This window comes from Helianthus annuus, chromosome 11 (genome assembly GCF_002127325.2).
Source record: "Helianthus annuus cultivar XRQ/B chromosome 11, HanXRQr2.0-SUNRISE, whole genome shotgun sequence".
Taxonomy (NCBI): Eukaryota; Viridiplantae; Streptophyta; class Magnoliopsida; order Asterales; family Asteraceae; genus Helianthus; species Helianthus annuus.
This window is the reverse complement of record NC_035443.2, coordinates 73,125,800-73,141,738: the sequence shown is the minus strand read 5'-3', so window position 1 is coordinate 73,141,738 and position 15,939 is coordinate 73,125,800. Positions and strand designations below refer to the sequence as shown.

General features: G+C 37.1%; 1 protein-coding gene across 1 annotated transcript; it reads left to right on the top strand.

Moving 5' to 3' along the window:
* Positions 1 to 4,787: 4,787 nt before the first annotated feature.
* LOC110890456 (acyl-CoA-binding domain-containing protein 4) lies at positions 4,788 to 14,557 on the top strand. Its single transcript, XM_022138063.2, has 18 exons — positions 4,788 to 5,140; positions 8,989 to 9,059; positions 9,265 to 9,328; positions 9,422 to 9,493; positions 9,607 to 9,792; positions 9,896 to 9,973; positions 10,338 to 10,433; positions 10,553 to 10,622; positions 10,763 to 10,824; positions 10,985 to 11,124; positions 11,233 to 11,359; positions 11,446 to 11,560; positions 11,703 to 11,791; positions 12,273 to 12,356; positions 12,435 to 12,617; positions 12,695 to 12,850; positions 13,786 to 13,845; positions 14,150 to 14,557. The coding sequence occupies exons 1-18, from the start codon at positions 4,979 to 4,981 to the stop codon at positions 14,321 to 14,323; spliced, it is 1,989 nt and encodes a 662-aa protein (XP_021993755.1). The 5' UTR covers positions 4,788 to 4,978; the 3' UTR covers positions 14,324 to 14,557.
* Positions 14,558 to 15,939: the final 1,382 nt, after the last annotated feature.

Below are 15,939 nucleotides of genomic sequence, written 5' to 3'. Positions count from 1 at the left end.
AATCACCGGTTCGGGTGATAAGGAAAGTTGCCTCGTTGAAATCGAAGAAAAGAGTAACTAGCAGAAGACGTGTCGGGTTGTTCTGCTAGTTATTCGGAATGTTTCGAATCATCACAGAAGACGTGTCGGGTTCTTCTGCTAGTTATTCGGAATGTTTCAAATCATAACAGAAGACAGATGCGGTTTGCATATTCAATCTTCATTGCTTCATTAAAATTACACCACACGATAAAATGCTTGGAAAATTGCATCAACTCTCCTACATTAACATACTCTTCTCCAGACGCTTAGTTATTATGAATGACAACTTGAGGGGTCTAGTTAACTTGCAGATTCAGATTCTTTCGCTCCAGTACTTGAAACTTGAACGCAGTACTTGAAACTTGAGCGCAGGAATCAATTCAAAACCCTTACCCTCCCCTGTCTCTCTCTCTTTCTCAAAATCAACCAGAAAACCAAAGGAAAAAGGGCATATAATGGCTGATGGTTCTTTGTTGAGGAAACCAAACGTAGACGGAGATGATAGGCCTGGTAATCGGAAGAGAAAAAACCCCAGTGACGACGTCGACGATTATTCTGAAGCCGACGAGAGCGACGATTACGAGATCAGGAAGCTCAACTTGAACGAACGATATGTATGTTCTATCATGCGACGGACCCAATTGTATTTTTTTAGTTGCTTCTCTTGTTAAGTTTCTGAACCAACCGAAATCCACAAATTCCAACAGTTTCTTCGTAGATTCCATCCGGTTTCCAAACTACAACATATGATAAGTTTACACTTTATATAGTGTGTGATTTGACCGGTTGTATTCAGTTATTTCTGTTGATCCACAAATTCCAACAAATCTTTGTGAAGTTATTCGGAATGTGTATGTGCTTGTGTTGTAGTTAAACATACTCTTTCACTCAAAGTTAATATTCACTGTGGTGGATGCAAGCATAAAGTTAGAAAAATACTCAAGAAGATTGAAGGGTACACAACTGAAGGTTCAGTGCACGAAAAGTTTCTTACGAACGATATGTATTAGGAAGCTCAACTTGAACGGACGATATGTATCAGGAAGCTCAACTTGAACGGACGATATATATCTTATATCATGCGACGGACCCAATTCTTGCTCAACTCTTGTGGGCCCGTATCAGAATCAGGCGTTGGAAGGATTATAGTAGTAGGACATTGGAACCACATATAATGAACGTATTATTGGCCATTATTCGACCGAGTAATCAGTTGTATTTTTTTTAGTTGCTTCTCTTGTTAAGTTTCTAAACCAACCGAAATCCACAAATTCCAACAGTTTCTTCGTAGATTCCGTTTGGTTTTCAAAGCCGGTTGATGAAACCGAAGCTGTTATTTCTGTTGTTCAGTACTTCCGAGATCTGAACCAACCGAAATCCACAAAATCCAACAAATTGCATCAGGAAGCTCAACTTGAACGGGCGATATGTATATTCTATCATGCGACAGACCCAATTCTTGCAAGTTAAATCCACAATCAATGTATACAGGTGCAAGAGAATGGCGAGTTATTTCAGTTATTTCTGTTGATCCACAAATTCCATCAAACTGTGTCTAATGCAAGGATCTTCGTGCATTGTTTAAATCAGAATCAGGTTCTCAAGACAAGGATCGTTCTAATACATTAAAGAGAATAAACTCTCGTTTCTTTATCTTCATCTTCAAGAACAATGATGAACAGATGATGTTTTTTTCCGCAAAACGTGGTGGATTGCGGTGGTTTGGGTCTAGGGTTGTCAGAGAGAGAAAATGAGGGGGAGAGAGTCTGATACAATCATTTTTTACCCATAGTATACGATCCGGTAATTTTTTTAACTTTGTGTATATGGGCCGTATAATTGTATACGGCCCGTATTCTTATGGTAAAAAATGGTAAAAATTGGTTTATTCTCTTTAATCTATTAGAACGATCCAAAAAACGAAAGGGATTTCGAGCAGTTGGTATTAAACCAATGATTTGTTGATGTATATAACAGAGTAACCCTCAATTGGACAACCGCAACCGTTTTAGTGCTTCTTAATCAGATATTATTTATTGAATCATAACTGAAACAGTCGGAAAATAACTCAACCGAACCACCATAGTTGAAGGTGCAAGAGAATGGCGAGTTATTTCAGTTATTTCTGTTGATCCACAAATTCCAACAAATTGTACCCAATGCAAGGATCGTTCTAATAGATCAACAGTGAAATTAGTGAATCTGGAAGTGATAATGGTTTATTCTCTTTAATCTATTAGAACGATCCAAAAAACGAAAGGGATTTCGAGCAGTTGGTATTAAACCAATCATTTGTTGATCTACAAATTCAAACCAATTGTGGGTTAATAGATTCCGAAACTGTTATTTCAGTTATTTCTGTTGATCCACAAATACTTCAAACATTCTAAACCCTACCTGGAAACAAACCAACAAAATCCTGATAGTGAAAAACATCAGCAACCATTTTTTCTTTTCCTTCAATTTCGAGAACATTCTCCCTGTGTATGTGCTTGTGTTGTAGAAACCGGTGATGAATTTGTATACACAACTGAACGTTCATTACTGTTCTGGAATTGGAGAACCGTTGTGTATTTGCTTACTTTGGAATTGGAGAACCGTTGTTTATCTGAATCATGTTCTCAAACAAACACTACTAAAGATGAGTTGATATTGAACCAACATTTCCTTCAAACATTCTAAACCCTACGTGGAAACCGGTGTATGTGCTTGTGCTGTAGAAAACAGTGGTGAATTTGCGTACACAACTGAAGGTTCAGTGCACGAAAAGTTTCTTACGAAATGTACGTGACAAAACAAGGATGTTGGGAATTAAACGCATGTACGTGACAAAACAAGGATCGTTCTAATAGATTAAAGAGAATAAACCAAGTACAAAATCATCTTCTTTCTGAATTTGAATCTGAATGTTAATTTTGACTCATAAACCCTTGAATCCCTACGCTTCTCTAAAAGAGGCTGTATTAGAAACCATCCTATGTCTTTTACCAACCGAAGAGGCAGCAAGGACAAGTATTTTCTCTAGGGAATGGAGGTACAAGCGGACCAATATTCCAAGCCTTCGGTTTACTTTGTGTAATAGAACTTCCGAGCTAACATCTGACGTAGCAAGTACAAGGAAAAACATGGACATGAATGATTTACACCAAGTTTTGTTGCTGCGCCAGGGTCCAATACACGAGCTCACCCTTGTTATGGATGATTACTGGGAAGATTACAATTGTTTTGAGTTTTGTTAGATAATACTTCATTTGTCGAGAAACCATGCTTGATTTATGTAAAGATCTCTACACAAACTCTTCTACATCTTTTAACCAATTGTCCATCACTTAAGACCTTGAAAGATTTGTTGAAATCGAAGAAAAGAGTAACTAGCAGAAGATGTGTCGGGTTCTTCCAACAAATTGTATCCAATGCAAGAATCTTCGAATGCGGTGTTTACGTTAATTTTCAATAATGTTGGAAGGATTGTAGTTATAGAACCCGACAAACCAACAAAATCCGAATAGTTCAAACATTCAAAACCCTAACTGTGTATGTGCTTGTGCTGTAGAAACCGGTGATGAATTTGTGTGTCTGAATCAGGTTCTCTGCCTTAGATCGGTCATTCCTTGTGATACATGAACGTTGTATTCTTGTCTTTCTGAAGAGTTGGTATTGAACCAAGAATACTTCAAACATTCTAAACCCTACCTGGAAACAAACCAACAAAATCCTGATAGTCTTCTATGATGATTTGAAACATTCACGAACCACAATGGACTCAGACTCATACTACTCACCCTCCCCTGAGGAAAAGTTTTCCCGACAACTCAAGATAAAGAAGTTGGTTTGTGTTCATATCAGCGTTGTTTATCACCCTGTGTGAGCATTGGAAGCCCGACCACTAGCAGAAGAACCCGACACGTCTTCTATGATGATTCGAAACATTCACGAACAACAATGGACTCAGACTCATTGTTGCGAATTTGGTTTCTTCGGTACAGGCCGATGAAACCGAAGACTCAGACTCCTTACAACTCTCATCAAATGTATCACCCTTCCTTTTATTCTGTAAATATTAAATAAAGAATAACACCATGCCCGCAATCCCGCGTTGATAACTTCCATTTTATTATAGTCATACGACACGTTTTTTTGTTCTTCAATCTTTGTTACTTGTTAATGTTTTATTTTTTTCTACTTTTAGAAAGTTTTGAGCACCTCACGACTGTAAAATATCTCGTGTGATTGACACCTTAAATCCCTTAAATACTTTGAGAAAAATCTAATTTTCGAAGAATACGGACCGTATAACAGTATACGGCTCGTATACGCGTTCGTATTATACATTGTATACGACCAGGCAAAATATTTACACATGGTGTATACGTGCCGTATACACCATGTGTAAATAAGTTTTCCCCATGTGTTAATATTAGGACCCTTAATTAATTATATTAATAATTGTCCACTTATCCCAGCTCAGTTGGTGGGGAAGCCGGCTGTCTTCTTAGGAGACACCGGTTCGATCCCTGGCTGAGGCTGGGTATTTGGACATCTCGGTGAAGGCTTGGCCCGGGGTTTTACCCGGGTTCGAGTCCAAGGGGGGGCGCGGTTTTACCTATTCCACGGGGTTTCCGCGCATCAGGGGTGTGCTACGCTTTCTAGCGGTGGTCGAGTAGTCGGCCTTTGGACATAGCTCCGAAAGGGTGGGTTTACACGTGGAAAGCAGTTAGCCGTTCAAAAAAAAAATTATATTAATAATTAATAATTAATAATTTTGCAATAAACTGAGTGCAACAACAATAATAATATTTTTTTCTGAGCTTACCATCTTCGCCCCAAATCCTATGTTCAAATCTCACTTCATTCTCAAATCACTGTTTCAAATTACATCTAACATCTTCAGGGTTTCATCTTCCTCATCGATCTGATTCGATCTGATCTGATCTAATCCGATCAACAATCAAGAAAAATGGCGATGGCGAGAGCGAGCTCTGGCCTCGCATACCCAGATCGCTTCTTCGCTGCCGCTGCTTACGCGGGATTCGGTGGCTCCCCCAATTCGTCTTCCAAAGGGGTTACATCCAAATTCTCCAACGACGTCGCTCTCTTGCTTTATGCCCTTTATCAGCAGGTTTTTATTTTCATACCCTTTTCTTTGTTTGTTTGTTACCATTGATTACTTTTACTCAATTGGTCTTATAACAGCTGGGGTTTTTAAATTATGCTTTGTGATGTCTGGTTTAAAGTGGTTTATGAATTATGATTCTTATAGTTTTGCAATTTGAGGTGAAATGATAGATCCACCATAATAGTGGAATTGTGCTTGCATTAGTTATAAAACCCTCTTCAAGAGAAAGGGGATTATTGGTTTTTGATGTTAAACTTAGTACTATTATGATAAAGATTTGTTCTTTTTATTTTGGAAATTTAAGACATGCAATATCATGCCTCTAGTTGTTGATTATATGATTGATGGATTATCTATTTTTTGGGTGAATTTCAAAGTTTTTACAAATAAGGGAGATGAGAAATGACTACATTTAGAGATGAAAACACAAACGCGAGTTGTAGTAACATAGTGCTAATAGTTGACTATAGGAATTAGAGATTGAGATCTTGTGGGAGGTGGGTGAAATGTGTGTCGGTTTGAATGGACACATAGGCCAAGTGTCATATCAACCTTGGTTTAAAAAAGCGCGCCTTAAGCGCAAAGAGCTGCGCGTTGTGTGACATAAGGCGAGCTCTGTACAAAAAGCGAGCTTTTTTGGAAAAAAATTTCCCACTGAGGCGCACTTTTTGTACAGAAGGAGTTTTTGTGCTTTAAAGTGTTATACATGTTGCTAAAATGGTTGTACATTTAAGTGATTTATAAATCATATATAAATAAACCTTATTTATAACTATACTTTGGGTAAGGGATGCTACGGGGTAGAGGTAAGGCTGTCTACTGGAAGCGGTCTCTCTATTCCTACGGGGTGGAGGTAAGGCTGTCTACATCTTACCCTCCTCAGACTCTACCTTTGCTTTGCTATTGGTGGGATTTACTGAGTATGATGATGATGATGACTTTGGGTAAGGGATGCTAAAAGCCTATTGGGTATATATAAAAAAAATATATAAGCACCTGGCGCCTCGCGTACGAAAAGCCCTCTGCTTTTGCGATTTGCGCTTTGAATTTAGACCTTGTCGCTTTTGTGCGCTTCGCGCTTTTTTAAACCAAAATATCAATAGATCCTCAAGTATGGAAGGAATGGGCTCATAAAGTCGAGTTGAATTTGTTGTAGCCCAAGTTTAAATATTTTCCGTTTCGGTAGAAAGGTTAATAACTATGGGTTCGTGGCTCCAGTGTGTATGGCTTATGTTGTTTTAAGTGGGTGCTTCATTAGTATGGGTTGGAAAGCAATGGTTGTCGGTTTATGTAATTAAGATTGATTTGTTGGGCTAGACAATGGCCTAAAGAGGAGTAGAGTAGAAGCGATGGGAGGTTGTTATGGTCCTACCTTACTATGCGCTTGGTTGACGACTACCAGATGACATGTGCATCACTCGTCAGAACAGATATGAGATTCGTCCGAGTGCATGAATGTTTGATTTTTTTTTTCTGGGTTTTTAGATGATGACATTTGCTTACTTCTATTTTGATGATCCAATGTATAAATGTCGTATGTAACGTAATAAAAGTTCTTTTTGCATTAAATGTGTTTTTCACCCTTTAGTGATCAACATACTCAACTAGATTACTAGGTATGAACATTTTATCTATCATATATTTTTCTGAAATTGTTTTTGCACCCCCTTTTTAGCTTGTGGTTAGTTGTTTGATATTAGCATGTGTATTTCACTATGCAAATCAATCTACCTATTGATGTACATAGTATTTACTACTAGCACGTAGAATACATACATGTAGAGATAAGCGAGTATTTGGCTATAAGCTATGCATTTTCTAGTCTCGTTCACAGAAACTCTTTTTTCCTTCACCACTTTACTCTTTCTTATAACACGCCGTCATCTTTCCTACTTAGAACAACAAAAACAAAGCATACACTTTCAGATTCTCATGTACCGAGCATACATTAAGGTCTAACTGAGCCAAGTTGAGTTGAAAACCTTCCACCTACCCTTGAAATATGAAACTCAACTCGAGCTTCACCGCGCCTTCAGTTTCAAGTTTGATGAATCAATCAATTCTTTTGAGCCCTACTCGAGGATCTATATTTAAAAGTGCCTAACGGTTGGGTTATTCTCTTTCTAATATGCATAAAAGTGGGAAATGGATATTATTATGTTCAGTTTCATGAATAAAATGCATGAAATATCAATGCAAGACAAAGAGATCATGCTTTGTTCTTTCCTTTCACTCCATGAAGACCCTCTCACCTATATAATTCTTGAAGTTGCTTCAACTATTTTAGGAGCAAAGATGCGCTATAACTGCCAATAACTCTACTGTACTGCCCACACTAAAAGTAGCTTCCAACCGAGAGATGAAGCTTTTCTATGATTATTGTTTTGTTCCTCAAGCCTTGTTGTGATTTGATCCTTTTAGTGAATTCTATTTTCTTTTTGTATTATGCTTGGTTTTAAAAAGCGTGAGGCACTCAAAAGCGATGAGGTCTAAAACTGAGGCGCAAAGCGCAAAGTGCAAAAGCAGTGGGCTTTTCGTACCAGAGGCGCAAGCTAATTATATGTATTTTTATATATCCCATAGGTTTTTAGCTTTCCCTACTAAAAATATAGCTATAAGTAAGGTTTTTGTATGATTTTAGCTGCATGTACAAGCCAAAAAACCGAAGGTACAATAGTTGGATGCATAAAAACGCCTCGGGTACGAGAGGGGGCGCGCCTCAGGCCAAAAAGCCCAGGAAAATCCCAAAAAAGCGCGTCTTTTTGGCGCTTCTTGTAATTACTCTAGGCGCTAAGCGAAAATGCCCCAGGGTGTGCGCCTTGTTACGCCTCGTGCTTAAGCGCGCCTCAGGCGCGCTTTTTAAAACCAAGGTAGTATGTTATGCAAATTGTCGATTCATTGAGTCCATGTGTATCCCATTGTGCATTTTTGTTATGAATAATCTAGTTGTGTAGAGATTGAGAAAAAAATAATAGATTATTTTTCAAATAATAGATTATTTTTCAAATACCAATAATGTAGTTGTACACGAAAACTCTTTTTTAACATACATACTGTGATCGTAACGAGTATGACAATCTTAAACCACTATTAACACAATACGACTAAACCTAAATGGAAAAGTTAAACCGAAACTAATGCATTTACAATTTACCAAAGGACATTTGACATATTTGCATAAAATGGAAAGTGCACTAATTTTAACGTTAATTTACTATTTTCGTGAAAATAATGTTAAAAGAGGGGGGGTGGTTAATCATGCATCATGTGGTGGCGTTGATAGCCGAAAGACAAGGGAGTACATGCACTAATTGGTCTTTGTCTTAATTGCCGAGTGTTATGTGCCTTATGTCCAAGGCTTGATACAAAACTACCATCGAGCCGGGGGTCTCACTGGAAGCAAGCTCTCTATTCCTACGGGGTAGAGGTAAGGCTGTCTACATCTTACCCTCCTCAGACCCTACCTTAGCTTTGCTATTGGTGGGATTTACCGAGTATGATGATGATGATGATGCAGTAAGAAGTGCCCCCAAGGTGGTTTGAGTCGTGAGAAAAGTTTGTTTAATAACTGTTATGGGACTTTAGTCTGTACAGTAGGGGTAATTATGTAAATATAGTAATATACATGTCAAGAGTTTTCTAGGTTGAGTATTTTAATACTTGAGCTCAAATCGAGTCAAATAGAGTCGATATTGAATATATGTATGACTGTGTGTATATGTGTGTGCGATATCTGTTTTTGTGTGTGCCTTTATGTGTGTGTATATATTTATATTACCAGCCTTTCTTTTAATAATCAAATTTTGTTCTTAGACTGGTGGTTTGATAAAGGGAATTTTGTTTCAAATCAGGCAACTGTTGGACCTTGTACCTTACCAAAACCGAGAGGTTGGAGTCCGGTGGAACAAAGCAAATGGACAAGGTTTGTTTATTTAAGCTACAGAATGCATATGCAATCTGAATTTTATTCACAAACAAAAAAAAAAAAAAATCAAGACTTGTGTCACTTGCTGCTTGTTCTTCGTTTGCATACTATCCCAGATCGATTAATTGAACATATTTACTTGTTAACTGCTTTCGTGGGGCCTCTGCTTGAATAGTAACTTTTTACCTTTTATTTATTAAAGTTGGAATGGTCTTGGAAACATGGCTTCCATTGAAGCAATGCGCCTCTTTGTAAAAATATTAGAGGTATACTTCATCTCGTCTTTTTTTTTTTTTTTAAATTTGGAGTATTTTGATATAAAATCTTAAATAATCGGTCTTTGTTTATCCCTTGAGTAGGAAGAAGATCCAGGATGGTATTCAAGGGCATCCAACTTTATTTCAGACCCTGTTGTAGATGTAGAGATGAATGTGAGTGTTCAAAATGTTCAGCGTTTCTTTATCCATCTTGATTGTAGTATAACACGTGTTTTGTTTATACGGTCAACGAGAATCTAAACTGGAATATTATGCGTCTGGTGTAGCATAATTTAAAGGTGGAGTTAGCCACTAAGAACGAAATCACTTTGCCTGAAATGAAAACTATCCCAACTGAGAACGGGAATTCTGTGGATAAAGATGTTATGGTGGAGGGAGTTGGTTCTGTTAGCGTGTATGACCAATGGGTCGCACCTCCGATTTCTGGCCCACGTCCAAAGCCCCGATACGAGGTATTATTTTGCTTCTGTTCTTTTATAAAACTTTATTGTTTCTTTTATCTAACATTCTAAATGTACCTTTTTTTCTGATACTGTTTTTTTTTTCAATTAACAGCATGCGGCAGCTGTTGTTGACGATAAAATGTATATATTTGGTGGAAACCATAATGGACGTTACCTAAATGATCTTCAGGTATGGGATATAATCATAGTTGTTAATAGTGGCTATAGCAACCGCTATAGCGCGCTATGTAGCCATGCGACCAAGTGTCGCTATATGGGTCTTAGCGATCAATAGCGAACTTAGCGACAGTTAGGTTTTTTTTTTTTTTGATGTTAATATCAATTAGATATACAAGGGTATTTTGATGTAATATACATATAAAAATTTTCAAAGCTCTTTTTCTAGTGTAATCGCTATTTATAAAATAGCCGTCGCTATTCGCTACGTAGCCTATAGGTGCCTTGTCGCTATTCGCTATCGACAACTATGGATATAATATGTATCGTCAAAGTTTTTTATTTACCACTAATTCTGTCTACACTATTTCTTGCAGACACTTGATTTACGAAATTGGACATGGTCAACGGTCGAAGTCAAAGCAAATTCGGAGGATCCAGTAAGAGTAATTCCTTGTGCCGGGCATTCTTTGGTCAGTATTGCAATCTGATTTTTCAGTAGAATATAAACTGTGAACCTGAGCATCAAATTGTCACATGTGATTTTTTTGACTATTTTGTCGTCTAATATGACAAGATATACCATGTGTAGATACCGTGGGAAGGAAATAAGCTTATATCAATCGCAGGACATTCAAAGGATGCTTCCGAAGTTGTTAATGGTTTGTTTGAACTCCATCTCTGTTTTCATTTTAGAACTTCGTTCGCATCTATTCCTTTTTTTATAAGTTTACACTTTTAGCTGCACTTGTTACATGTAACAAACATATATATATATTTTCATATCTTCTACTTCTTGCAGTGAAGGCATTTGATTTGCAGACGTATACTTGGTCAACCATGAAGACCTACGGAAAACCACCGGTATTCATTCTTTACATATTGCATATTGTTCTTTTTCCTACTTTCTAATTTGTTCTCTTATCCCGCTTATCCCGATCTAGATCATGAGTTTTAGTGTCTAGACACCAATGGTTATCAACAGACTTTAAACATATTTTTTTGTTTCGTTACGCTATTGCAGGTATCACGTGGAGGTCAATCGGTTACACTTGTGGGGACCAACTTAGTCATTTTCGGTGGTCAAGATGGAAACAGGACTCTCTTGAATGATCTCCACATTTTAGACTTAGAAACCATGACTTGGGATGAAATGGACACAATGTAACTTCTTTATTCCATCAGTCTCGTATCCATTCATTTGTGCTTTAGGAATTAAAAAAGTCAACCCGCTTAGCAAATAATTTTAGATATGTTTTCGTATTCGTGCAGAGGTGTGTCACCTGCGCCACGGTCTGACCATGCTGCTGCAGTACATGCAGAGCGTTATCTTCTTATATTTGGCGGTGGCACACATGCAACTTGTTTCAATGATCTTCATGTTCTTGATTTGAAAACTGTGAGATAATAATTAATCATATACGTTGATATTACTCTTAACTTGGTTTATGTGGATTTATATATCATTACTGTTATTTTGTTCAGATGGAATGGTCAAGACCAAGTCAACAAGGAGAGATACCGAGTCCACGAGCTGGTCATGCTGGTGTAACCGTTGGAGAGAGTTGGTTCATTGTTGGTGGTGGAGATAACAAGAGTGGTATGTACATTCAACACACTATAAAAACATAAATTTGGACAAAAAGTGTTTACCAAAGTTGACCTGTTTTGACTCCCACCAAAAATAACTATTTTGACCCGTTACCGAACCCACCCATAATTGCTTCTTTTTTGTTTTGCAGGAGTTTCAGAAACAGTTGTCCTTAACATGTCTACTTTATCTTGGTCAGTTGTAACAACTGTTCAAGGGCGTGTTCCTCTTGCTAGTGAGGTATCTGCTTTACAAGCATAAGTATTTTTTTTTGAGGTGACAGTTTTGACCTGTTGACTTATGAACGGGTCTGTTAAAGAATAATTTTGTTTTTTTTTAGAATCAGAAGTTTATATCTAGGAGGTCTAGTAATTTTCCAATGGGTTTATTCAGGTTGTGTTACATCTCAAACCGTCAAATCATACAAGTTTAGTTACAAAGGGAATGGTTTGAATGGGTCGAACGGGTTGAGAGGAGCCCTAAATCTATTTATTAGTGTATACAACATCCTAAATCATTTTATTCAAAGATTTAGCTTATTATTGTAATAGTAAGTAACACAATAATTATTTATAAAGACTTTCGAAAATGGAAAGAAAGGTTTGCATCCAGCCCGTTTCTACTTGTACTAATAAATGACCTGTTTTAACTCGAATTTGTTTGATCCGTTAGTCCATTACCCAACCCGCCCATATTGCTACCTAATTTTCTCTGCATGCAGGGGTTGAGTTTGGTGTTAAGCTCCTACAACGGTGAAGACGTTCTAGTTTCTTTTGGAGGGTACAATGGTAAATACAACAACGAGGTAAAAATTGAGTCTCTCTCTTATTTGCATGTTGCATCCAGAGGTTTCGTTTCTTAGTTTGGTTTTGGTGTTGACTAGGTCAACTTACTCAAACCCAGCCATAAATCAACCTTGCAAGCAACTAAGTCGGGAACCCCTGCCCTTGGTAGCGGTTCTGGCGTACAAAATGCAACAAACGGCACCAGAGATGTCGATGTAGAGTTTGAAGCTGGTCAAGAAGCAAAAGTTAGAGAAATCAGTATGGACAATAACGAGCCGCAGGTAACTCCAGTTGTTTTACTATGTGATCTGTACTGTAAAGTATATTGCATTGTGTTAATATGTTTACGTACATGCAGATAATAGAAATTAATGAAGTAAGTGAGCGTTCCATAGCTGTTCTTAAGGCAGAAAAGGAAGAACTGGAATCAGCTCTCAACAATGAAAAATCACAATCACTTCAGTTAAAGCAAGAACTGATAGAAGCTGAATCCAAGAACGCAGACTTATACAAGGTAATGTATTTCTGTTGTTTTTGAAAATGAACTTGTTCAAGTCCTTTGAGCTTTAAGGTCCAAAAGAAAGCATATGCTTCTTCCTACGGCTGCACTTTGTTAATATGAGGTAGCATTTTCGACCCGTTTGCTTATGGTTGGTCGATCTGGGTTATGTTTTTACCTCAGATGGCCAAATCAAAAGGGGAACATGTAAATTTCTCGATCAAGTTGAAAGTCACCCAACGTGTATATCTAATGCATATAACCTATACACCAAGATATGGATTATTCTTGTAATAATATATTTAATGGAAAAAGAGCAAATAACATGAAATAATTAATAGGTTGGTTCTAAAAGTTGCTCTTCCTAGTTTAATTCAAGAATAAGGTTCTGTTTGTTTAGCTCTTAATGAGGCTCTCAATGGTTCAGACCTTTTACTAGTTCAGTACTTAATGGTTCAGACTGTTTGTTTCGCGAGCAGATTTCTGAATGATTCAGACATTTGCCTCTCAGTGGTTAAGCATTATACTGAGTTTGAATGGTTAAGACCTCTTATCTGAATTGGTCAGACATTTGCCTTTGAACGGCTAAGCATTATACTGGCTCTGAATGGTTCAGCACTTAATGGTTTAGACCTCTTGCTGGTTCAGCAGTTACCCATTCAAAACTTGTCAAACAGCCCCTAAGTCATTATATTGGACGTGTGGTTTATTATTTATGCAAACAATTAATTTATTCTCTTAATTTAAGTACTCTGATCCTAACATTTACTCTTCCTCATCGTAAATGTAATTGGAGAAACAAGAATAATCACAATTCTAATCAATCCTAGAAGCTAGAAACAAGAAGTTTAGAAATGCAAACTGGCTTATAGATGTTTAGCCGCCTTTAAAGTAAATATATTCATGGATGCTAAAGTATAACTTCATTTGCAAATTTTACAATCCTGCAGGAACTCCAGTCTGTGCGCGGTCAGCTTGCAGCAGAGCAGTCTAGATGTTTTAAGCTAGAGGTAACTTCTGTTTTTGTATTGTGCTACATCTATAGCCCGTCGAAATAGATGGGTTGGATAACAGGTCAGAATGGGTTCGGGTCAAAACAGGTCAGGTTGGATAACGGGTCAGAATGGGTTCGGGTCAAAACAGCTCAGGTTGGGTTTCGGGTCAAAACAGGTCAGGTTGGTAACGGGTCAGAATGGATTCGGGTTGAAACAGGTCAGGTTGGGTTGGGTTGACCCGCTAGCATTTGTTTTTTTTTTTCTTTTATTTAATTGAATTGATATTGATAAATAATATATATGAAATGAAAATGAACAGGTGGATGTTGCAGAGCTAAGACAAAAGGTACAAACAATGGACAGCTTACAGAAAGAAGTAGAAATCCTGCAAAGACAGAAGGCTGCTTCTGAAGAAGCTTTAGCAAAGCAAAAACAAACTTCAGGAGGTGTGTGGGGATGGCTAGCTGGGGCCCCTCCTACCCATGATACTTAAAACTACCAAATACATACATACATACTTTACTGACTTTCCTACTTAAAATTTCTTTTTTTTTTTAAATTCGTTTTCTTATTAAACCTCCGTCGAACGACCGTTTGGCTATTTAAGATTTTGTGTTTGTTAGAACATAGCTAAATGATGCTTCTGTTTTTATTTGAGGTTCTGAAGTGAAATATTTGTTGAGGATTGCATGCTTCTTATAATAGTCATTGTTAAATTGTTTCATTATATTGTTCATTGTTGTTTCATGGTTTCGTGTGAGAAAAGGTTGACACTTTATACATATATTCTGTACCTATATCTTTTGCCACTTGTTTTTATGTAATACATGATGCTAAAATGCTGACTAATATGCTAAAACTAGTAATATGATCCGCGGGCGATTCGCCGCGGTCCCTTGCAAATATCAAATAGATTATCCAAGCGTTATATCATGTGTTAAGCATATGAAAACATATGTTTCAACGTACTCGGTTCAACCCCGTGTAACCTATATAAGTATTGCGGTTGAATCAAAACGTAATATAAATCGGATTTATGTCATAAAGTTATAATGTAACGCACCAAAGAAACATAAAGCGTGAATAGAAATCACAAAAGGAAAAAAGAAAACACATTCACATTAATGGTAACCATAAGTGTTTTGTAAAGTGAAAGAACCAAAGTTGAGAGGTGTAAACGTCAACAACTTTGGTCTTTAGCATTGATATATAATAATAATATAATTGTAATTTTACGTGTCTTGCGTCGCATGAGGTTGAAACATAGAGTAACTCGAGTATATACCGTCAAATGATAACGTATTATATTTCAGCCCGCTTGGGCTGGAACAAAATTTACGTCAAAACGTACACCAATTGCGTACATAAAATAAATACGGAAACATATTATATTTGAGTTGACTCGTTTCCAAAAAAAGATTTACATCTAACATAAACCAACTCGAATTTATACCAACACGTACATAAAGAATATTAAAAACTAAAGGAACAAAAGGGGTAAGCTCGAAACTTAGAAGCTAAAGACGTTTACGTCTAAACGTAAACCAACTCGAATTAATACCGACACGTAAATAAAAATATTATTTTTTTAAAGTAAATGAACGAAAGGGGTAAACTTGACTCTTAGAAACTCAAGGATATTAGCGACAAATTAGTTCTTTAAAAACGAAATTAGTGAACGAAAGTTATTGAAGAAAATAATAGGTTAAAAACGTATATTATATATGATATAAGGGTAAAGTTGAAATATTAGAAATCTAAAAAATTAATTTACAAAACTCGTAAAATAAAATAGCAGTATATGGACTAAAATTATTATTTCTAAAACTTTGAGGTTATTAAAAGTAAGGGGCTTACATTGCAAGTTTATGAAACTTTAAGGGGAGGAGCAAAGCCGGTGGAAACCCACCGACTTTGTCCTTTAAGATCATGGGCGGATCTTAATAGGGCTCTGGCCACGGCCGGAGCAAGTTTTTCGGCCGTAGTGCTAATTTTCCGCGTTTCGATCGAAATTTTTTATATATACTATGTTTGGCCCGGGCTTGCTCGGGCTTTTTTTAGTGCCCGTGTCTTTCGGCCCTGGTACGTTCAACGGGCAAGATCCGTCAC